This window comes from Fusarium musae, chromosome 1, assembly GCF_019915245.1.
Source record: "Fusarium musae strain F31 chromosome 1, whole genome shotgun sequence".
NCBI classification, from domain to species: domain Eukaryota; kingdom Fungi; phylum Ascomycota; class Sordariomycetes; order Hypocreales; family Nectriaceae; genus Fusarium; species Fusarium musae.
Window position 1 is genome coordinate 4,662,451 of NC_058387.1, and position 23,156 is coordinate 4,685,606.

The window sequence follows — 23,156 nt, forward strand, 5'->3', positions numbered from 1 at the left end:
CGATAATCGCCAACCGATCCAGATCCATGCCACTTTGACTCAGACCTTTTGTATGCGTAATTTATCCCCTTGTCATAGGCTAGTAACATGCCCGATCACGCTGCGGTAAACTCCCTGCGCCTTTGCTAATATTCATGTGCCATCATGCCATCATGCCATCATCAGGTCTCGAGTGCTGGATTTATTCGAGCTTCGGAACCCCTTGTGATGTGCTTGATCGATTACTATGTGCACCCTTCCTGGAACTTGCATCATCATCGGCAGGTCTCTTGCGAGGCCAGTCGGGGCATATATCAATGTTGTCCCTCGGAAACCACCACTCTAGAAAGAGAAAAAAGAGGTAATCCACAACACAACAAAGACAGAAGAGCTTTCCAGCCCAGATACCACAACCATAGTAGCGCTTCAGACGATCTATAAGAGCAAAGTTGCGTATGCGGCTACCGTAACCTGATGTATCAATACCGTAGAATTCATCCTCAGGGATGGTGCCCGAAATGCCATCATAAACGCGTTCCGTGCGCAGAGCGACATTTTGCCATGAGTACATCTTTTTGACTTGTTCGTGGAATTTCTCGGTACGAATCTTTCCCGCACGCATCGCACTGATGGCCTTGCTTGTGGCGAGGACGATATCGTCTTCTTCTGGTTTGGCGAAAGTCGTCATATGCGAAGGCAGGACTTCTGGGATGCCGCCAACCTGTGTACACACGACATAAAGCCCACAGCTGGCGGCCTCAACAATGACAGTTCCGAAAGCTTCGGTCAGAGACGGGTGGAGGTATATGTGACCTCGAACCATGACATCTCTTACTTCTTCGTGACGGATGGGACCGAGCATCTCGACACGATCCTGGAGCACGTTTGTTTCGATCATTTGTTCAAGATCGATGGCTTTGGGGCCAGAGCCGGCAATGATAAAGCGGGTGTTTGGATGATTTTCCAACACACGAGGAATAGAGGCAATAAGGAGATCAGTGCCTTTGTTGTAGAACAAGCGCGAGATGACGACGATTGTGATGGTATCGCGAGGTCCGATACGCTGAGGTGGAGGATAGACTGGTCCTTCTGAGCCAAAAGTCGTGGCTTGGGGAGATGGTGACGCTGGGACATCCTTGGGACGAAAGTTTTCTGCAACAACAGCGTTTGGTATCACAGAGACCATGACTGGATCGAGTGATGCGCGAAGGACCGTGTTTTCCTTACTAAGACTCGTCAATAAACACTGGTATAGTTCGTTCAATAGATTGCTGTCTTACCATGTATGGCTGACACATATGCTGTGATCAACATCACTCAAAGTAAACTTGAGGAGCTTGTTTGTGAGAATTGTTCCAGCGTCGGCAAAGCCAAAGAGCGAATGATCTGTAAAAACAGTACGTAACCCCATGGTACGAGCATGCAAGATAGCTTCATGGCATAGACTGCTAAGGCTGCCATGACCATGCACAATCTCGATGCGCTCGCGTATGCAAATGTTTCTAAAAATGGGGAAGAATGAAAAGACCGTTGGAAACGTTGCGGAACGATAGATAACGAGGAAAGGAACGTGATAGACCTTGACGCCGTTTGTGAGGTACCGCACGCCCTTCCGGTCGTCGTAGGCATGAGTTATGATGATGACTTTGTGGCCACGGTCGACAAGCTTCGTAGCGAGTTGGTAAATGTGAGATTCGATGCCTCCTGGTTGCGGGAAGAAGAAGTCGCTGACCATGGCGATATTGTACGTGCGGCGTGTCATGATGGCAGTTGAGAATGAAAAGGGGGATGCAGCATGACTGTATTTTTGATTGAGTGTGTACAGAGGCCAGCACTTGCTGAGGCTTCCAATATTTGCGCTTAGTTGAAGTTTTTGTTGGTATTGGTTATTGTGATGAGATATCTGTCGTATCTCAACTTGTACTCGAGTAAACTGTATACGTACAGAGTGAGTTCAATGCTTGAGCGAGCTGAGCAGGTTGCGAGTATACCAGTGGAGTCGGTAGGTCACTAAAGAAACTACCTAACTTAAGTACCGACTTTAGGGTATCACAAAGGAAAGAGTAGGTACCTAGGTAGTCTCTGTTGATCAATATCAACGGTGTTTCCAAGGCGTTTTATATGTCATATGTCATATTGGTAGTGAAACGAAGGTGTCAATTAGGAGAAGGTGAACTTTTAAGCAAGATATCTCAAACACTCCACGAAGCTACCTCTGCGAAAGCTTGGGCTGTTCTGGTAGAAACAAGACTAGCCTTTTTTGCTCAAGCGTTTCCTCCAGTGTTAGCGGATCAATTTATGATTTCAGCGGTGTAAAGCGGCAGAACCTCAATAAGACCAGGAACTATCCAAAAATTTGGGAATCGAAGCACTTCGGGCCTCTCCATTGCGATTGATTCTACACAGCATTTTCGAGAAAATGTACGCCAGATATATACCTCCCTCTAAGGGTAGAGGCAACTCAAATGCTTCTTCTCCTCACTCGTCATCAAACCCTTCAAACAGCACTGCTCCTACTCCTACAACGAATGCCTTCGGTTTTTCGCGATACGTCCCTCCGAGCGCAAAGCCCATACCTCAATCTATGTACAACGAGACTCCTCAAGTCCAATACTTCGATGACGCACCGCCCACAAATACCAAGCGCAAAATAGATTCTTCAGATGAGAGCAAAGGAATAACAGGCCCTGATAGCAAGAAGCCCAAGATAGAAGAGCCAACTATACAAAAGGATAGAGAAGATGCGCCGAAAAAGAAGAAGAAGGTCAGAAGAGGCAAGCGAAGAACTGGAGCTACCAATGAAGAACGCGACGATGACGGCATCAAGCCCGCGCAAGAGGCCCCTGAGATCAAACCGAAGGAAGCAGATGCAACGCACGAAGAGAGCCAGACTATGGATGAAGGTTCTGCAAAGGGCAAGGAAAAGCCGAAACGAGAAATGAAGGAAAAGAAAGAGAAGAGGAAGTCAAATAATGAAGAGCAAGAATCAGAAGTTCCTGACAGACCTGTTCCCGAGGACGAGGATCGCAGCGAGGATGTTTCCATGACCGACGTGGCAGAACCCATTGAGACTGTGCCTGAACCTACCGAACCAGCGGCAGATGAGGATGATAAAAGACGGAAGCGCAGGGAAAAGAAAAAGAAGGAAAAGGAAACTGAGCCAGCAGAGGAACAAGAAGATGAACTGCAGACAAATCAGCGCCACAAGACGGTCATGAGTAAGCTGGAGAAGTCTCTTAAGCTTGCCAGTGAGCTGCCTGCGGACGAACAGGATGAAGAAGATCAGGGCGAATTACACGGTCTCGAACCTTTGCCTCAACCGGAGCCGGTCAGCTCTCTGACGACCTCGAAGCCGAACTACAAGATTCTACCCTCTTGGCTCGAGGATCCCATCCGTGTCTCTCAAGACACACGTACACCCTTCGCTGAACTGGAGATCATTCCCAAAGCTTGTCGAGTGTTAGAGGAGAAGGGATTCCGAGATGCCTTCGCTGTGCAAACTGCCGCAATCCCTCTCCTGCTGCCAACAAGCAAGCCACGCGGAGATGTGCTTATATCTGCGGCGACCGGTTCTGGTAAGACATTGGCTTATGCCCTGCCTGTCGTACGGGATATCAGTCAAGGTTGCCTCACGAGGCTGCGTGCACTAGTAGTGCTGCCAACACGTGAGTTGGTTAAGCAAGCTCAAGAAACCTTTGAACTATGCGCTAGAGCATTCGATGGTGGTGATCGAAAAAGAGTGCGAGTGGGCATCTCCATTGGTAGCCAGTCGCTTGAGGCCGAGCAGAAAGCCTTTATAGATCAGGAGCTTCGATATGACCCTGATACATACAAGAAGCTGAAACAAGAGACACAACGTCGAAACCAACTGAAGTGGGGCCTTTCGTCATCAGAACATCTCCAAGATCTCGACAAGGAGGATACAGACCCTCGGTTGAGTCACATGAACGGATATGTGGTTGATTACCTTTCCAAAATAGATGTTCTGATATGCACTCCTGGACGACTGGTTGAGCATATGGAGCAAACAAGGGGCTTCAACCTGGATTACGTTCGATGGCTGGTAGTTGATGAGGCAGATAAGCTACTTGCTCAGAGCTTCCAAGGCTGGCTTGACCTCGTTATGGAAAAGTTCCGCATCAATAAGTTTACCGCACGAGACTTCCATGGCATGGACTTTTCTGGTGTTCGTAAGGTCATTCTGAGTGCCACGCTCACAAGAGATCTGAGTCTTCTCAACCAATTAGGTCTGCAAAGACCACGACTGATTGTCCTGGAGAGCGATGGCGATATCCAGATTGCTGAGCATTCTCTGCCCGCATCGCTGAAAGAGCATGCAATTAGAGTGCACGACAGCAACCTCAAGCCCCTCTACTTGCTTGATCTACTCCGCAGTCAGGACATGCTCATGGCGAGCCCTAACAAAGACGAAGAGGAACCCAAGGCCGAAGAAGCTGAAGATTCAGCTACTAGTTCTAACTCAAGCTCCAGTTCTGACTTCGACTCCGACTCCGACTCCGACTCTGATACTACTTCTGACACTAGCTCGGGCACATCTTCTGACTCGGACTCGGACACAGAGTCCAGTGCCAAACCCAAGGTTTCGGGACGCACACTTAAGTCTCACATCCCTATTTCTCTTATTTTTACAAAGTCCAACGAATCTGCACTTCGTTTGTCACGACTACTCGCCTTGCTGGATCCCTCCTTGACAGACCACATTGGCACACTCACGTCAACCACACCAACACACATCCGTCGCAAGACTCTCCGGGCCTTCTCTACTGCCTCGTCTCCCATTTGCCTCCTTGTCGCCTCCGACCTTGTCGCTCGTGGTATCGATCTTCCCAACCTTGACCACGTAATCAACTACGACCTACCGCCTAGTGTAGCCGGCTATGTTCACCGAGTTGGTCGAACAGCTCGAGCTGGAAGGTCAGGATGTGCATGGACACTCGTTGGTGACGATGAGAGTGGTTGGTTCTGGGGCAAGATTGCCAAGGGCGCTGGAGTCAAGAGAGCACAAAAGGTTGGGCGAACAAGGATTGAGGAAATCGATGAAAAGAGAGTGGAAGATTATGAGGCTGCTTTGGAGAAGTTGGGTAAGGAAGCAGGAAGGTAACCGATTTTATACTATAGACACCGCTAGATGGCAGCACTGTGGTGCCCTGCGGCTTATATGTCAGAACATGGACATGTCTGAGATATCTAATTTTCGATACCCGCTCGGACTTATTTCTCGTAATAACCTCGTTCATGTTCGCTTTGGCTGGTGATTTATTGCTGACTGATCAACTCAAGGGCTGGTTGTGAGCATACAGGCAGGCTGTCAAAGAATACATATTACGACGCTACACACCCCTACAGTCGGCAAGCCGGAAGTCAGGCATCTACCCATTTGACCCATGTACTTCATAGATGCTCCGTGTTTTGCCCCCTTGAATTCGATTGTACTTTCATGCCGTCAAATTAATCCTCGCTCCAGTTGTTCCGTTCGATAACAGCCGATGGCACGACTCTGGGACCTAATTCATTCTCATATACACTCCCGTAACCCTGTGATGACCTCTCTGGACGCTGATGGGTGGTCTCTTCTTCCTCGATGACATCTCTGTCCCTGTCGATCAGTAAAGGGCGGCAGCCATCACGATGCTGTTCTGATTGTCCACGGTCATGGTTTCTCCAGTTACTCAACCAACTGGAATCTCTTTTGGTTAGGAGGAGCCCGAGTACCTTGATATTATCTCAGTATCTAAATCCTTACGAATCTTGAAGTTCGCTTTCAACACACCTGTATCAGCCCGACGCCGAGGACGACAGAGAAGTCCAATGATGACAGTGTCTGTAAGGCTCCTAACCAAGGTTCACGACAGGGACTTGTTCTTCCATATGTTTCAGCACAGCTGCTGGGCGCTGTATTTGGGAAAGGGTAGGCTCGGTCTCGGATTGAATTGAGCCCGCAGCAATCAAACGTATCCTGAATACGGCTTATACTGCGTGCATCATGAGCACGAAACATATCCATCCACTTCTTATCAAGCATGCATCCCATCATTTCTGATGGTACTGCGCGCTCTAGAAGTAGTGTTGCCAAGATAGTAGTGACAAGAGCTTGAAGGACCTGGAAAATCAAAGGAGCAAGCTTGGCTACGCCGCTAGAAGACGACTTGGTGGTAAAAGCTGTATTCAGAAACCCCAGAATCGGGAGAATCGCGGTAAGGATTGACAATGTTGGCGAGATAGGGAGTGAGAGGGTTGAACTGCGGATATGGACGATTCTATACAAGAGTCAGACCTCACCTACTAACTTGACTTACATGAAGCTCACATTGCTGTTATGAGCAGCACAAGGCTGAGCTAAGGAACTTGGTCAGTCATAGCCTATTAACCCCGTTGTACTCAATAATTGCCTTACCATCAAACATCGAACTGTGGGGTGAATCATATTGTTGTTCCTCGCACTCGAGCAGCTAAATTCAAGTGTAAGAATGTAAATAAGCCTAAATTCGAAAAGAAGAATTTACGGAATGATGTTTCTTGAAGCTGTCTGATCAATGACAAAGTCCTTCCCCGCTTTCATGCGGGAGGCCGACCAGGGGATACCCAGAAATGACAAATGTCTCCTTTATCTTACCTGCTAAGTCTGAATACCTTTTGCTGTGTCCCGAACTTTAGTCTTATTTAAGCCAGGTGCATACATGTACCGTGATTGATTGCTTTGTCTCTTGACGATACTAAGGAATGTTCACATACAGCTGAAGTATCTTGTGTTGCACAAAGCAATATATTTCAGCACAACTAGCTCCGTAGTACATACAACATTGCGAAAATTATGTCTGTACATCCTCCATGCACTCTCATATATGAGACAGCGTTCAGATATCCGTATCCCACTGATATTGGCAGGATTGCCAAAGCGAATGTGAAATCTAGCGAAGTCGGGCACCTTGCGAAAGAAAGTATCAATATCATATAATATAGACAAAAGAGACGTAAGAGGGGATGGGTTTATTGGCTTCCTGTCATAAAGGAGCATAGAAAAGATCCAAACAGGATATGAAAAACATGAAAGAAGGGACTAACTGACGAAGACAGCTCATGATATAAGTTCATATGTTAGTAATACCCGCCATTATTTGGAAGACTAAGATCAATGCTATTTGGCATCATCGATACCTTGTAGTCGAATTGTTGGTATGCTGCATCGTCTCCCAGGGACGTGGCCGAGCTGTCACTGGCTTGATATGTATCCGAGGAGTCTGCGGACTCATTCATATCAAACGTTGCCGAGTGATGCAGCATGGCCCCGTCGCCTATGTCTTGAAAGTCGAAAGGCTCCTCTCCCAAGTCTTCTGGGGTAAATGAGTAATAGTCCAAGCAGGAGTAAAGCCCAAAATCGTCAGCTGCCGTTGACGTCTCTTCTGGGCTGAGCCCTGGGAAAGGAAGCTTATCTGCAATTATACGTGGCAGCTCTTGCAGACGTTCCATGACAGTCACCTTCATTTGGGGTTCCCAGTCGTTGAATGCATCTTCTACTACCATGGCGACTTGGTGTTGAATTGCTGGCTTTGCCTTGATCCAGTAGTCACGCCATTCCTTAGGGGTTTCGACCTTGGCGGCTGTTGCCCGAGTGGTTGAGAGTGAAGGATCATAATCTTGGGATATGACTCAGTCTTTATATATTTTAGGGTGTGTTCGGAAGAGATCCTGTAACTTACAAGGCGAGGGAATGTCAGGAGAGTCAGGCTTGACATCAAATAGAGCACAGTACCACTCCCTCCACTTCTCAACGGGGTTCATCCTCACTCTTGTTTTCAGTTTCTTCGCTTGTTCCTCGTCGTAGCCATCCAGGAGGTTTCTTTGAAGGCTGCTTGTCTCTTTTACTAGGCACGGAGTCTTCATCCTTTGATGGTCCTTGAGATCTTTCTCATCGTCAAACCGGAGAAGGCATCGATTGCATTGATGTGGAGACAGACTGTGTCTCCGCTCGAGATGTTCCCTAGATATCACTGTCAGTAAACTGCCTCATTAAGGGGTAAGTTCGACTCACTTTACTCGGCCGATCTCCAACCACCCCGGGCCACAACATGTTCTCTCAGTGCCGAATCTCTTGGGGTCCTTTTGATAGTAAGGGCAAGCAAATCGAGGGCGAGAGTCATCCTTTGTGGTTTTTGTCCTCTTGTTGTCCTTCTTTCTACCCAACTTATCGTCTCCTTCTTCCTCATTCTCACCTTCGTCTCTGCCACTTTGACCTTTGGATCTCTTCTGGCCAGCGGACTGTGGTATGTGTTTTCCTGCCTGGAAAGCACGCGAGCTGTGTGATCTGGAAGTATGCTCACACTCATCCTCGAGTGCTTCCAGTCTTCTTTCAACACATTCCGAGATTGCAGCCATCAAATTATCAACAATGTTCTGCTTACGCCGTCTCAGTTCTTTGTTGATGCAGTAGTCCAGGTAGGCCGCCGACGGGTTCGTGGGCTCGACGTCGAATTGATTGGGATCGGCGGCTTGCACTTCAACACTGTGAGGAAAGGGCACGTTGAGAAGCTTTTCACACTTTTCTATGGCCTCGCGACGGATTCTTGCAGCAGGTGAATTGCCTTGACCGCTCCTTAGGGCGTGTTAGCCTCATCATGAAGGTGGACTTTGATATGGCGATGACTTACTGAGCGCCAGGCGAACCTCGACGGCCCTGACCGCTCTCCTGGTCGTTGCTGGTTCGGGGTTTATTTGATCCACCACTTGAAGGATTCTGGAAGCAGTCAGTACATACCCAGCTTTTTGAAGTGAGAGCGTGTGGTACTTGTTGAGAGCGTTGGCTCTGAGTGAGTTCGGGTGATGCGGAAGACCTCTTGTTTCTAGTTACAAAGACTTGTTCTTCCGAATCTTGCTGAGGCATATCCGATCGCTGGTAAACCAGACGACGGTGTTGAATCAATGAGGAGAAATTGAATTGATGGTACAATTTTATGAACCGTTTCTTTCCCGAAAGGTATCGGTTTGTGAAGGCGTAGCGTTTATGTTGCAGGGAGAATTGGCTTGCTTTGTCCACCACAGAGGGCATTATCAAAAGTTGGCTGGTTGATTCATTTGCATGTTTAGTTTGATTTAGTTGATGCGTGGATTTGGTTGTTGCAAATAAATACTGTTAAAGCGCTTTGAATGGAAATCTGCCTGATATTGAAAAGAAACTTTCTCAAAACAATCTTTGTCGAGCCGAAGCCTGGGGGGCACAAAGACGGGGAGTGTGAGGTTTAAATAGTTAGTGAGAGCCCCACGATAATCCCTTCACGTTCAATCTCCCGCAGTTGCGAACTCCGCAAAGCCGGGCGTGGCTTCTCCGAGTGAGATCGTACATTGATAGTGCTCATTTGAAAGCTGAAATTATATTGGATGACAACAATCCAGAAGCTTCCTGAATGGTTAAGAGGACTGATCTCGTGGGCACCAGTGGGCTATTGAGGGTAAGTCGAATATGTATGTCATGTTTATGTATGACTTGCTTGTCAACACTTTAAACCAATTCAACGAATTGAAAGCATCAATTTGGCGTCAGTTGTAAACAAGGCGATGCCATTTTGGGTTTCTTCAGCGCCTATCAATATGCTGCAGCAGGTGAGGCGGCAGCATAACGGTTCGCAAACTTCCACAGAGCAATTCGAGTGGTTGTTCACGACGCGACCCCCGCGCTGAAATGTAGCTATAAAGTGAATATTGCAGATAAAGCATGTCAGATGCATAGTGGTTTGATCCGTTCGGGACACCGAATCTCGGATATCTCGCACAGAGGAAATCCGAGTACCACGTATAGGCTGGGAAAGTGAGTGTTTGAACGGCAAGCTGAATATCCAATTTAACGTGCTTAATTCACAATTACAAGGCAAGGCACTCGAGGAAACACTCTGTATGTTTTTCCCCTTTCTTAGCGAGTATGCTGACTTGATATTGTGGACGCCATGCCGCAAAATCATAGACATAGAGAGGAAGATTTGTGCCAATATGTCTTTGAAGGCCTTGAGGTGGTCTATCGATCACCCTTCTTATCTCTAGTCGTCTTCTCTATCTCTAGCTGTATATAATTACGATCACGGCAATGATACGTCCTACTTTCGTACCACTTGAAATCCATTCATCCATAGGTGGTCCTTACACCACATTATGATGCTAACCACCTTTTTGCATGTCAGATTCACCCCAAGTCAAAGGAGCATTGGGGTTTTCAACTAGCATTCATCCATACAACGCCACCGCCCACGTTTCGATACATTATACCTAGAGGTGGACCCGCCTCAAACTCGCCGCGAAGAACTGGAAAGAGGCTCAGAACCTACCTGGGTACAAAGATACTTCTGTGGTTCGCGCCTGACCTGTCAGATCCATATTACTGAGACTTGCTAGGTACTCTTATCTTGCTTCCGTACCACAATGGCATCCACGCGCTTAAAGGCAGGGAACCCCTCAAAAAAGCAGTTGCTGAGCCAAAGCCACCACTGTCCAGAGAATCTCTCTACGCCGTGTCTCTGAAGCTTCCTGTCGAAGAAAAAGCATTCAACAAGGTGAATGCATATAACGGGCCAAAAGATGGTGTTGACAAGCCAGCGGAAGAAGGTTGCTCCTCCAGGGAACCCTTCGTTCAATAGCTCCCAGATGCGTGTGCCAGGCTGCACCCACGGCAGTGTCCCGGCGCAGAAGAAGTAGAAGAGAACTGATCCCGTAACAAAGATTCCAAACCCCTCTGGGGGTGTGTAGGCTGTGATAATGACGTCGCTAAGACCCAGTCCTTCGCGGGCTGTGTTGGCCATTTCGATGATGCGGTCCTTGACCTCGGCCCAGCTGGAGAGAGGAGGCGAGAAAGGGACAAAGTGATCTTTTCCATCATTTGACTTAATAGTCATGCCGTTAAGGTCGATATCTTTGAGCACGGGTGACGATGCAGCTAAAGCAGAGAGATGGGCATAATGGCGGAGATAATATGTGATTTCTCTGGTGTGATCCTTGTTCATGTGCGACACGATGCGGCTCTTGCGAGCATCACCGGTAGAGGCCATTTTGTTTTATTTTTGTCGATATTAGATATTGTAAATTCTTTGTTGGGTCACCGTGATCTTCGCTTGGATGCGGGTTCGCTGAGTGTTTGAGATGGATGGGAGCGCGGAGTCGGCGCTGGTGGGTGAAGTTGAAAGTGGAGCCCAAATATTTGCCAAAACTCGGTTCCCGAGGCCATAAAGAGACAAGGATACGGAGTACTTACATGCGAATTAATTGAAAAAACAGAAGATTCGAAGAAAGCCTGGTCATCGAAGTAGGATCCAGGTATCTAATAAGCAATCGAACTTTCCATGTGCTATTGAGGGCTATCAGTCCGGAAGTTCTATCTTTTCTGCTGGAAGCTTTTACCATTCAACTACGAAACTGCAATCCTGTCGAGATTTGTTTGACGGAGAAGTACTATTTCATTATGTATTTCCGAGTTCATTAATCATTAGGCAGCCTCTATATTCTCTCTTGCTGATCCCTTCTCCGCGTCCCATCCACTGTCGTGCACATGCCTAATCGTCCGTGTCCGGACCTGGATACCAATCATGCCCGTCAATTGGGAGATCATAGAAAATCTCTGACCTCCTTGAATTTCTGTTCTGACGTTTCCATAGGTTTTGTCTCCCAGATGTAAGTTCGACTCGACTAGTTTCTTCGGCCGTCCCCTTGACAAGATCCCTAACACTCCCCTCTGACATAAACTCGGCCTCGGCATCTTCGTATCGGTTGATGGTGTCTCCGGCATGATGGTCTCTTCTATTATCTGTGGCAGGCGGCTGACCTCCTCGACATCCCTCGGAGGCACTGAGTCTGTGAAGCACTGCCACGTAGGCAGACATGCCCACATAATCAAGACCGAAATTTCAACGTCCATCCAAACGATTCGTTCGTGATATTTCCAAACTGGCTGCATTGCCTTGAAGAAATCGATTAAAAGGTACAGTCGAAAGCAGGACACAGCCAGACCGAATGCTCCCAACATAACTGCGGTGGCGTTTTGCAACCAAGATGTTGTGTTACTTGCAACTCGGCTGAAGATCAGGTGAGAAAGCATAGCAAGGAGCACCAGGTTTAGGAACATGTCGATCGAAGAAGCCGTGTATGCAAGTGAGTCCTGAGCCAAGCAGGCTCCTGTGTCCTCATCTCTTCCATTTGGTTCCCAACCTTCCCAGGCGAAAGCAATTGGTGAGCATCGAAATACTCTCAAAAGGGCCAGAGCAATCGAAGAGAGGATGGTGAGTACAAGGGTCGCGGCTGTGGCCGCTATGCCTCTGCCAGAAAATGATGAGCGTAGGCATACGAGAAGGATCGCGACTCTAAGTAGACACGAGCAGGCAAGCTCAAAGATGTCGGCCATGAAAACAAGCTAGGTAGTTCTACATTAACATCCTGCGACTCAAAACTGCACTTTGTAAACCAACCTTTAATCCGTCTGTAATGTGTTCCGGAACCGCATTCCATAAGATTGTATCGCCTGTCACAGAGTGGGCTAAGGAGGCTGGTAAGCACAAGCACACACTCATGCAGAGATGCGACTCACCAAAGTGTACCAGAGTTGCAAAGACAGTGTATAATAACTAAAAGTAGGTTAAGTATGATGATCTATGGTAACGGGTACCAACTTACTCCACAAACTACCATTACATAGTCATCCAGAGAAAGACTCTCATACGTAATCCAGCTCAAATACAGCCTAAGCCAAGGAAAGATCCATGCTGGTATCTCTACAACTAATAGAGCATAGTGGTTATTCCGGTTGTCTTTTTGCTTGCTGTCACACGCATTGGCATAGATCTTTGCGATATCTAGAGCTTGTTAGTTCTATTCCATTTGTATGCCAGAACGTTTGGCGCACCGAATCTTTCGAAATCACGGCACTTGTCTGCGAAGCAGTTATCTAGCTCCCGCTTAACATCTTCGTTGTTGCATATATCAACGGCTTCGAAATCCGAGTTGTTGTACTTTTCGAGACATGAGATCTTCAAGTCATTGTTAGTACAAACACAAACCGCCGCATACAAACCTCAGGCTTGTTAGACCAAGCCAAAAGCTCGGGGAATCCCTTAGTATAGCAAGGTCTTCCTGTGGTATATGACTGACTAACGAGACTTACAGTACAGCGAGGCAGATTCTTGAAGAGTTCAGGTCTGTCAGCGCCAAACACTCCAGCAGCGAGTGCTACAGAGCAGATCGCCCAAGATGTGAGCTTCATACCCGTCCAGTAGCATTAGGGTTGGTGATGCTGAAGCAGTGAACGAAAACAGGGGAATGATAGGATGCTCAAATATTGCAAGACATGGGTTACCCTAACTATCATATAGTACTCCGTATATATACCCCCAGATCTACTTAGACAAGGGGCTTCATCCAAGTTGGGCGGGCATGAGGACCGCATGCAGCTGTAACAAGACTAGTTACTGGCCTTGTACGCTCTTGCATCCAGGTTTTGATATGAAGCCCCTGTGCATCCAACATGGGTAAGGCACATCTAGCATTGAGGATAGTCCCAAAATAGCGGATATGATCTTACATGGGGCGCGGGAGGATTAGCTGCAATGCTATTTACATCGGTTCCTTTCTCTGTGACTTTATCGAGATTTAGTTCGGATATTCCGGTCTGATTGTTGAGCTCACCTCCTCGATCCCGTAAGCAAGTGAAACTTGTGGTGTATGCATTGACACCTCTTTACCCCGTGTCCTGTTGGACTAATGCACGACATAGCAAACAAGCGGCTTCAACAAGCCTCGATACATCGCATAACTCTTAAATCAACGGTTTTAAAGCCTCTTTCAAGATCGTGCAGCGCCGTTTGGCGGCGTCTGGCGAAGTAAATTGGAGCAAAAACTGGGGTGGCGTTGTACCGCAATTGTTGTGTGCTTCAGGTGAAACGACAGCTCCGGAATAGTGCAGTACAGACCGTGTGATCCTCTCTGGCCAAAGATTCAATAGGTGAGTATCCCAAACATTGCAGTGCTGCAAATATGGTTTCGTGATGACTCTTCTGAAAGAGCTTCAGCTTGGGTGTGACAACTTAACCTTTTGCCAATAGGTAGTTACGCCAAGAGTATGCCCTTTCAAGTGAAAGGCGTTCAGAACGAACCTGGCCTTCGGTTGACCGCCATGCGAGTCAGTCTTCAGTTTCAGGTTAGAGGGCCATTTCGCCCCGCGTTAGTTAGTTTATTGTCCCCTCATCGGCCACGCCGTTGATAATGGACCTTGAAACCCATGCCCACATGGCGATGATCGATAGAAAGGTGGTTAGTTAGGTAGTTGGCATTGGCATTTCATTGAAGAGGTCCCTGCAGCTGTACTCCGCTGATTAATGATCGAGTCTTGAGTGCTCATGTAGACGTTCCAGTGTCAACTGTGAGTGGTCGTTATATCAAAATTCTATTCCGATGTTTGAATGATCTAGTTGTTGTCGCGCCATTTCCCTCTGATGTTCTTTGACAATCTGCTCATTCTTATGACAAGAAAATAGCTTTCGACATCAAAGACGACTGGCAATATGTTGACTAGGCAGCTGGCGTCGTCTCAAATTACGAATCCAACTGTTAGATTCATTTGGACGTAGAGATGACCCTTCGGAACTCCGAGGAGCCTGAACGAGATAGGCAATATATACAAATTGAGGGAATCAAATACTGAGGCGAGTAATAGTCTATTGCATCAATTCACATGGGAATTGTATCAATTAGCTGTCCAACATGTCTCTCAGTTTCCTGACTGGTCATGGTAGTATTAGATAGACGGTCACCTGACCTCACCAACGACACCTCGAAGACCCATGCTTTCGTATCTCCGCTCGGCACAAGCAAAAACTCTTCTACCAATATTATCTGATCTGATTGATAAAGGTGTTTTTTCTCACTTGTTGGTGGAGCGATTCCTTCTCCTCCTCCTTCGTAACTCCGAACCGCATCCGCATCGGCATTCGCACAACGCTGGATAAGCTCCGGTCATCGATTATGGCTTCCTCAGACCGAAGTGAGACCCCGGACTCGGACGGTGACCGAAAGCCTGGGTCCCGAGATGACTCGGGCCAGCCGCCCGCCCGCAAACGGCAGCGTGTCCGCCTCAGTTGTCTGGAGTGCCGACGCCGAAAGCTGTCGTGTGACCGAGGCTTCCCGTGTGAGCGTTGCATCAAGAGCGGCACTCCCGACCGTTGCAGCTATGAATCTCGTAACGGCGAGGTCGTGAATGCTTCCTCGGGAGTTCCGCCGCCGTTCGCCCAGCTAGACTCTCGCCGCTTCGTTGATCCCGCAACGGGCTTGTCCCCGCGAGATCCCGAATTCGTACGCCAAGATCACGATCGAATTCGCCGATTGGAGCTCGAGCTAGTTCAGCTTAAGAATCAAATCTCTCGGTCTGGTGTGTCTTTCGATGGGAGCACCCTGGCTGGCACGACGACCTCTCCCCAGACGAAAGATGATACCAACGGGAATGCGAATGTCGAGGATCCTTCCGTCCGCGAGGTCCACGAGTCCATCGAAGCCACTAACATGTCGGGCGAGAAAGGAGAGCTTCGTTTCTTTCGTGGCAGGGGCTTTCGCACGCGATACTTTGGCCCACACAATGCCAGTATGGCCTTTGTTGAGCTTACAGGCCTGTGCCCTTTCATGAAAGAGACGGCCGATGAGTGGCTTCGCCCAGTCATTCTCCATGACCGTAAAGACCGAAAGAGACGACGCGAGGACCGTGAAAAGATATTTGAGGACTCGGATCCAGAACTCGAGGCTTTGCTGCCAACTAAGGAGGAGTCTGATGCACTTATTGATGTTTATCTCGACCAGTTTGAACAAGTGCACCGCATTGTTCACATTCCTACGTTCAAGAAGGAATACGACGAGTATTGGGCACCTGGGTCTACCAAACGTTATGCCGCTTTCACGGCCCTTATCCTTGCAATGATGGCTGTTGCAAGCTGCGTTCATACTCACGAAAGCCTCAAGTTCATCGGCATGATGTCCAATGCTCGTCATTGGGCAGAACGATGGATCAAGGCTTGTGATGCGTGGTCATCGAAACAAAGCCAGAAGCATCGACGCCTGATTCACTATCAAGTAGCATGTCTTTTGTACCTTGGGAAGCGAGTCAACACTATCAAGAAGAAGCGTTTCTGGACAGGCTCCGGTGCACTCATCCAGGACGGAATCGCTGTCGGCTTACATCGTGAGCCAAGCCACATGGCAGCAAAGATCACCGTTTTTCACCAGGAGATGCGCCGACGAATTTGGGCAACAGTTCAAGAATTCGACATGCAGGCCTCCTTTGACCATTGCCTGCCAACTCTGGTTAGCCAGCTTCACTACGACACCAACGCCCCTCGCAATTTAGACGATGATGATTTTGACGAAAGCACCACCGTACTCCCACCATCAAAACCTGTCAAAGAGTATACATTCTCTTCCTTCCAGCATCTATCTCGTCAGAGCCTGCCTTTACGTCTAGAGCTTAGTCGTCTTCTTACTGGTCCGTCGTCTGAAATAGATTATGACCAAGTAATTCGATACACCAATGATTTGACACAGGAGATTGACGCTCTCCCGTCATGGGATATGAACCTGGAAAATGTGAAGGGAAAGAAGAACCCTTTGATCGCATACACGTTGTTGCATGTTCAGTTACGGCAGTACATCATCCCCTTGCATCAGCCATATCTCAAGCTTCGGAAGCAAAACTCAAAGTACCAGTACTCCGAAATCATATACTATAATGCAGCACGAGACATCGTCTTATTACACGACAAACTGTACGAACAGGGAGTTCGGAGTCTGAACTTTCTCAGAGAAGATGCTCTAACCACAGCCATCAACCTCTGTAGCGTCACAATGTTGCAGCCCAGAGGTTCAACCAACATGATCATGATAAACTCGCACCACACACTCAAGTTGATTGAGAAATGCATTGCAATGAAGGAGGATCGTCTATTACGATGTGGCAACAACGAGCCATGGGGATATTCTATCATGTGTGCGGCGCTGGGGTTGCTTGAAGCCCACCTGGGAACCAAGGAGCCTGAAGTTGCCAAGTCGACTTCAGCAGAACGCTTTGTCAATTTGCACTACCGTCTCCTTGCTAATCAGGAGCCCCCAGTTTCTGGGGAGCACCTTGCAGCTGCCATGAACAGCGTGCCGCCGGGCAACATGGGACCGGGACCCACGCCTAACATACCGCTGCATGACCGGCCAAAGGTAATGAAGCTTGACTTCCATGGCAGGGCGTTTCCTAATATTGGTATCCAGTCGGTGACACCGTTCTCGTTTACGCCGACAATGCCTACGGCTCCGATCGACCCAAGTCAGGCCCCATGGATGATGGGAGGCGATCCCACTCAGCCCTTCAACCTGGATCCGAGTCTGGAGTTGTTGGGTATAAATCTCAACGAGATCTGGGGCGAGTCATGGGAACTGGGCTGAACAGAAAGAAAGCCCATGTTGGCCAATACGTAATAATAATAGGTGGCGTGGATTCTTGGGCCTCGCAAGCAACGGGTTTTGGGGGGTGTTGGGCTAGCATCTATTTGCTCCTCGGATTGTCTCATCTCTTAAGATACCAGGTCTCCTACTATGTCACGACAACACAAGCGCTCATGAACAGGTCTTGGCGTCAGGTTGTCTGCCATTTTTGTGCCTTCAAGGAAGCTCCTCTCATTATATCTATCTTGTGGGTTTGAATACTGAATTCCTCATGACTGACGAAATTCCTTAAAGATTAATGTGCTAATGAAATGCAAAATCGCTTACGTGCCTTTTTTTTTTCTTTTTTAGGGAAGAGATACGTGCTGAGCCCTCGCAGATTTCACGGGCTTCAACATTCGATCTACTTCAATATTGATTCATATTGCTTTTTAAAGGAAAAAGTATAAGATATATTTATGGACGAGACATGCTCAGGCGACCACTTTTCCAAGTGATGGGAGTGTAAGGTGCTTGTCGATGTTGATTGTGTTACGTTGAGTCTTCTGATGATAGAGGTGGCTGGCTAGCAAGTATTGATTGATCTATGAACATGATGCAAAAGAACCCCTTCGAAGGCAGACTGATGACGACATATGATACATTCAGTGAAGTTTAAGCGCATACACATGCAGAAGATAAAATATAAAACCTTTTTGACTGCAAGACCATAAACCTCAAATGTTAAAATCATCGGTTGTTCTCCAGGGTAAGCACTTCAACAAGTCCAATCTTCTAGTGTCGGACATAAACTTTGGTGACTCAGATACCTAGACTTGGCTCACTATTGTTTGTCTCTTCGGCCTTAATAAACCTCGGGGATAGTGTTCGGCATTTAATGCTCATTTATGTACAAAGACATTACATACATATCTGCTATCGCTATCGCTATCGCATAACCCGACATTGAATATCGATCGCGATGCCGCAGAGAAAATCCTCGGATGTTGCATCTTCTGCTGGAAGCACCCCAGCTCCCAAACGCCGTCGAAGGCGGCCCGCTCGGTCTTGTGAGCAATGTCGGCGCCGCAAGATTCGATGCAATCTGGGCCAACCCTGTAACGGCTGTGTTCGGGCTCGGGCACCAATGCAATGTTCTTACCGTGACAGGAGCCCTGTTGCAGTGATTCGGACTTCTGAAGTCTGCACCTCGGTGCCGGCTGAACAGACTGAAAGGCAGGGAGCCGATACAGGAATACAGCCAAGTCGAGAAGCAGATCACTGCAACCCAATAAACCAACCACCACAACCTGGAAACAGTGGTAGTACTGCGTCAACTTCACATAGCTATCTTCTAAAAACTATTCCAGCCCCTCAAACATCCCCCCCAACCCAGTCATCAACCTCAATCCCTCCATTTACACCCAGGCTGCGTCATGTACCTGAAAAGACGAAGCTATTTGGCCAAACGCACTGGCTTCACACTGCAGAGAAGGTAGATCCCAAATCTCTCTACTCGAGCTCTCATACTGATCTTCATTGCCCTAGTTTCCTGTTTCGGGTAATTTTCACCCCGTCGAGATTGAACCATCATGGGAGGATGCCAAATCCGACTTCTACGACGCCTTGAAAGAAGCTCGCATCCTACGTTTTGGTCTCAAGAAACAGAACTTTCCAACACTAGATCAGCCCATCCAGGACCTCCGTGAGACCTTACCCTCCAAGGTGGTTTGCAATGAACTCATTGCTTGTTATCTCCGCACATTCGAACCCCTGTATCGCATCGTCCATATCCCCTCCTTCCAGAGAGAGTACGACCGGTTATGGGCAGGCGAGGAAACACAACCTGTTCCAGCTATATCTCTCGTCAGACTGACCTTGATTCTTGCCATTGGGACTACCTTTGCCAAGTTTGACGCGGAGGAAGAGATGAACCAGTTGTGGCGACTTGCGCAGACATGGGTTCAGAATGCCCAGTGGTGGCTCACAGGTCCAAATGAAAAAACCACTTACAATCTTGATGGTCTGCAGATATTCTGTCTGCTAATCATCGCCCGCCAATCGACCTTTAATTGCCGCGGAGCAACGTCATGGCTGTCCTCAGGCTCTCTACTACGCGCCGCCATCACTATGGGCCTTCACCGTGATCCAAAGCTATTTGCTGGGTTGACGCTCTTCCAAAGGGAGTTTCGAGCTCGACTATGGGTCACTGTGCTGGAGTTGGCTGTCCAGTCATGTCTAGATCTCGGTTTGCCACTGCAGCTTTCAGAACAAGACTTTGATGCTTCCATCCCATCCAACTACGATGACTCGGATTTAGAGTTAGCTTCTCCAGGGGCATCAAAACCGATGGACAAATTTACAGACTCGTACCTGCAAATAATGCTGGCAAAATCTCTGCCTTTGAGAGTTGAAGTCATAGGCCTACTGAACGACTTTCGACAAGAGAAAACATATGAAAAAGCACTAGCTTTGGGATCACAGCTGCGCACCGCGTGCCGAGATGTCGCTGCCTTCTTCCATTCAACGCAACATAATCCGGTGAGCATGCGAAAGGGATCAAGCATCGAGGCGAATGAGTTCCATCGCAAGCTTCTCGACATACATCTTCGCCGGTTCGTTATGTTTCTTCACCGCGACTTCATGCTCCAAGCAAGGACCGATCCACGGTTTTACCTTTCTCGTAAGGTATGTGTTGAGTCTGCCCTGGTCATCGCTTCTGAGAGTAAAGGCGCCGATTTTAGCTTGCCGATGCAGGTATGGGATGACTTCTCTCGCTTGTCTTTCGTTGGACGTGGTCTTTTCAAGTGTGCATTGAGTTTTGATGCCATGCTCATCTTGGCCCTCGAGATCATCACTGAACTTCAAGATGAGTCGGCACCAACACACGAACCTGATATTCTCGGAGAGATGGCAAAAGCTACCCGTGCTCCCATGATCAACACCCTCGAAGAGATATATGTGCAACTTCGCTGCATGATCGTACGGGGCAACCTCAGCCTCAAGAGACTCCTTTTCTCAAATGCTCACTTGGCACATATTCGAGCATTGGAAGCCGGCCGGCCTGTTAAGCCGGCGGTACATGAGACTGTGACATCGACACTCCGCGATTGTGTGGCAATGCTCAAAGACATTCAAGCAGTTACAACACCCCATGAATCAGTGATAACTTCGGATAGCCTGAGTAGCGACTTTCTTGGTACGGATATTTTCTCAAATGTGAGTGATGCTTCGTATAGGGAGTAATTTTTTCTAACAATATGGGCTAGAGCAATCTTATTGAGTGGGACATATCTGACCTTCTCGGATTCCCAACTGGCAGTAACGAGGGCCAATCTCAGTGGCCAGTTATGTACTAATATCAAAATCGACACATCGCAAACTAAACTCGTGTAAGTTGCCAGGGAACAACACTTATGAGATGAAATTTTCGTTACTCGTCATAATGCCCATCATCATAAGTGCCCTGCATTGCCTGCGTGCTCACCCATTCTTCACTTGCTAAGCCCCTCATAAATCTCATCTCAAGTTCTTGGGGGTCCTTGTGCCAATCACAAGCAAAGTCGCAGTCTGGCGTGCTGGATTCTCCGAAGTATTTGCATATGGCAGCATGTCGACACCTATCAGTGTCTTCGCAGTATTGAGCCAGCGCCTGCAAGCTCTTGAGTCTGGCGATCTGATTTGTCTCAGCTTTGGAATCGGATCGGATCAATCTCGTGACGCGCTCCAGGTCTTCTCGGCTATAGTAAAGAAAGCAATAGCTTGCATTGCCATCTCGACCAGCACGACCAGCTTCTTGGTAGTAACCTTCAAAAGACTTGGGAATACGCCAATGGACAACAAATCGTACATTGTTCTTGTCAATACCCATGCCGAAGGCGGTCGTGGCAACAATGATATCGTACCCAGGCTCGTTATTGATCCACCGGGCGAGTGTTTCTTCTTTGACTTCCTTGGTGAGCTTGGCATGAAAGGGCATGGCGCCAATGCCTTCTGAACGAAGGGAGGCTGCCAGGGTCTCGCATTCATCCCGAGATATAGTGTATATAATCCCGGGAACACTTTCGACTCTTTCATTCACCTGTTCCAGTTCTGCCTTTCTCTCACCATCCTTACGACGGTCGTAAACAGCGTTTATCCACTTTAGAAAATCCTGTAGGCGGTTATCTTCTTCGTCCTTGGTGTACCGAATTTCAAGATGCAAGTTTTGACGCTGAGGGTTCATCAAAAACTCTCTCGTTCTTTCTGGAGTTTGATCGAGTTTCAAAATAGATAGTACGTCTTGGCGAACCTGTGGGTTTGCCGTAGCTGTAAGACACATTATTGGTACATCTGGGAAAGTGTCTCGAAACCAAGAGAGACGTTTGAAATCTTTTCGAAAGTCATGACCCCATTCTGAGACACAATGAGCTTCGTCAATGGCGATACGTGCAAGCTCCTTTTGCTTGTAGACCAGTTGCAGCCGTTCGCGAAACCGTGAGCCAGAACATAACTCTGGCGTGACATACAATAGCCTGGTCCTTGGATGCCCGCTCTCAAGATCGCGCTCAATACGAAGCCGATCATCATAAGGAGTTATGCTACTGTAAAAGTTGGCTTCGATACCGGAGGTTTTCAGGGCTTCAACTTGGTTGATCTGATGATGTTAGATTTCGTAACCATAGTGGGTCAGAGTTTCTTGCCATTAAACTCAATAGAGGGGAAACAACTATGGTAACTAACGTCATGATTAGAGGAAGGAAATTGGATAGAGACCGAAAACTCACTGCCTTGGTCGATGACTGCTGGTAGTTGAAAGCAAAGACTTTTACCAAAAGACGTGGCTGCTTGGACGTAAACATCAAAGCCGTCGAGAGCAGCTTCGATGATTTCACGCTGGTGAGGCCTGGGAAATGTCAACGGGTCAAGCAAAAAGAAAAAGGAGAAGCGGATAATTCGTATGCCTACCGGAAATCTTCCTTGTGAAATTGGCGACGAAGAGTAAAGCCAATGTCTGTGCATGAGCTTGTTCTTTTCAAAGGTGGCATGGCGCCGTTCACTATTCTCGAAGAAAGTGATTGATTGTTATTGTAGTGCTCTACGACTGCGTGCCGAGCGAATCAATTCATGGTAGATGGAAGCAAGGGTGAATCGCTTTCCCGGCGCTTGTTGATAATGATTGACCTTTTTTTTTACTGTTACTGTTTTAGTCTATCTCAATGCAAGCTCTCTAACTTACAGAGCTACGGAGTACAGAGTTACGATCTGCTTGAGCTTGTTTGGTGAGCCGTTTCTGCTTTTGGCAGTCAAATCGGCTGTGGTCCACCGGATCAGCACTGTCAACAGCCTTGCAACGTTATTGCTTTTTCGACTAAAGGGAGTGATTGGCGGAGGGTCTAGAGCACCTCATGCCTGAGCACAATGAACATATGTACGGTTGGGCTATCGAGTAGAAAACACAAGAGTTGATATCCGTACCTGGAGCAGCCAGAGGTAGTGAAGGTCACGTGGCTTGGTTTTGTATTGAGGACGTACCATAACGTTAACACATATCCATCCATCGCCCTTCAGGTTACAGTAGCGGGCCGCTGTTGAAATAAACCTCTAGGGGCACCAGACAAACTCAATTGCTACAGTTTCCTGGCAGCACGGACGCTTAGAAGGTGGCATAGCATTGTATAGACGTGGAGAAAAGAGCTTCTGCTTTTCACTGGCTCTTCTCGGGCGCCTTCAGTGAATCTGCATTATTCTGTACCTTGCCG

General features: G+C 47.9%; 6 protein-coding genes across 6 annotated transcripts; 3 read left to right on the forward strand and 3 right to left on the reverse strand.

Annotated features, from left to right (window-relative positions):
* Positions 1-181: 181 nt before the first annotated feature.
* On the reverse strand, positions 182-1,741 carry GPI3 (Phosphatidylinositol N-acetylglucosaminyltransferase gpi3 subunit; the record flags this gene model as incomplete). Its single annotated transcript, XM_044819135.1, has 2 exons — positions 182-1,205; positions 1,260-1,741. The coding sequence occupies 2 exons, from the start codon at positions 1,739-1,741 to the stop codon at positions 182-184; spliced, it is 1,506 nt and encodes a 501-aa protein (XP_044686837.1).
* A 657-nt stretch (positions 1,742-2,398) lies between these two features.
* On the forward strand, positions 2,399-5,101 carry J7337_001395 (uncharacterized protein; the record flags this gene model as incomplete). Its single annotated transcript, XM_044819136.1, has 1 exon — positions 2,399-5,101. One exon carries the CDS (start codon positions 2,399-2,401, stop codon positions 5,099-5,101), a length of 2,703 nt encoding a protein of 900 aa, XP_044686838.1.
* Positions 5,102-7,095: 1,994 nt separating this feature from the next.
* Positions 7,096-8,878, reverse strand: J7337_001396 (uncharacterized protein; the record flags this gene model as incomplete). The annotated part of the gene is made up of 4 exons (XM_044819137.1): positions 7,096-7,634; positions 7,698-7,978; positions 8,030-8,590; positions 8,646-8,878. The coding sequence occupies 4 exons, from the start codon at positions 8,876-8,878 to the stop codon at positions 7,096-7,098; spliced, it is 1,614 nt and encodes a 537-aa protein (XP_044686839.1).
* A 1,495-nt stretch (positions 8,879-10,373) lies between these two features.
* On the reverse strand, positions 10,374-11,027 carry J7337_001397 (uncharacterized protein; the record flags this gene model as incomplete). The annotated part of the gene is made up of 1 exon (XM_044819138.1): positions 10,374-11,027. The coding sequence occupies one exon, from the start codon at positions 11,025-11,027 to the stop codon at positions 10,374-10,376; it is 654 nt and encodes a 217-aa protein (XP_044686840.1).
* Positions 11,028-14,985: 3,958 nt separating this feature from the next.
* On the forward strand, positions 14,986-17,436 carry J7337_001398 (uncharacterized protein; the record flags this gene model as incomplete). The annotated part of the gene is made up of 1 exon (XM_044819139.1): positions 14,986-17,436. The coding sequence occupies one exon, from the start codon at positions 14,986-14,988 to the stop codon at positions 17,434-17,436; it is 2,451 nt and encodes an 816-aa protein (XP_044686841.1).
* A 961-nt stretch (positions 17,437-18,397) lies between these two features.
* J7337_001399 (uncharacterized protein) lies at positions 18,398-20,661 on the forward strand (the record flags this gene model as incomplete). Its single annotated transcript, XM_044819140.1, has 2 exons — positions 18,398-18,628; positions 18,964-20,661. 2 exons carry the CDS (start codon positions 18,398-18,400, stop codon positions 20,659-20,661), a joined length of 1,929 nt encoding a protein of 642 aa, XP_044686842.1.
* Positions 20,662-23,156: the final 2,495 nt, after the last annotated feature.